Genomic DNA, 657 nt, shown 5'->3' with positions numbered 1-657 from the left:
TGAAAGGGCGAGGGAAAACGTGGATAATTTCCCTCCCTCATCAACGGCACTTCGAGAAGACATGCACAAACATTACATTTGTCGCAAAGATTCGTGTCTGTGCGAAACTGTCTTTCTGAGGGGCTGCTTCGCGGCGCTCGACGGCGAGGGAGAGCCTTTTCTTTGTCGGCTCTGATCTGTCTCGTTTAAAGTCGCTCTCGTGCCATTTTTAATCACGGCATAATTATTTGTCCGCATTCTGGAGGATTTAATTACTGAGGCACAATTTTGTCATGCTCACATCTCCGTTTTCATGTTACTTGATGTTGCTCTTCAGAAACGCCGGCTTCCATACCAGGCAGGGCAGGCATGAGCGAAGACGCCGGGAACAAAAAAATCGCAATCCCTGCGTCCCCAGTATCGTGCAACCTAAAAGCCGCACAAGAAGACGAAAATGTCTTCGGTCAGCTGTTTTGTCTGGCGAATGCCACCGCAGGCAGTTTGGAAGCGTTGTGGGAGGAAGTCGGGTGCTCCTCGGAAGAGAGGCGCGAGCATTTGAAAGGTACGTAGCCGACCCGACCTGTTCCAGAATCTAGAAAAGAGGACACGATGCGGTAGAAAAAGGGAGACGATGAGCATGACGATCGGAAAAATCTGGACCCAATGTGGGAGGAAGAT

At 50.2% G+C, this 657-nt stretch overlaps 1 protein-coding gene across 1 annotated transcript in view; it reads left to right on the top strand.

Annotated features, from left to right (window-relative positions):
* Positions 1 to 348: 348 nt before the first annotated feature.
* Positions 349 to 657, top strand: part of NGA_0446400 (uncharacterized protein) — a gene marked incomplete at both ends in the record, with an annotated part of 4,616 nt that continues 4,307 nt past the window's right edge. The window contains one exon of the mRNA XM_005853357.1: positions 349 to 541. Coding sequence (XP_005853419.1) covers positions 349 to 541 — 193 coding nt within the window. The remainder of the gene's footprint in view (positions 542 to 657) is intronic.

This window comes from Nannochloropsis gaditana (genome assembly GCF_000240725.1).
Source record: "Nannochloropsis gaditana CCMP526 unplaced genomic scaffold scaffold935, whole genome shotgun sequence".
Lineage (NCBI taxonomy): Eukaryota > Eustigmatophyceae > Eustigmatales > Monodopsidaceae > Microchloropsis > Microchloropsis gaditana.
The sequence above is the reverse complement of the archived record's forward strand: the minus strand, read 5'-3'. Positions and strand labels throughout refer to the sequence as shown.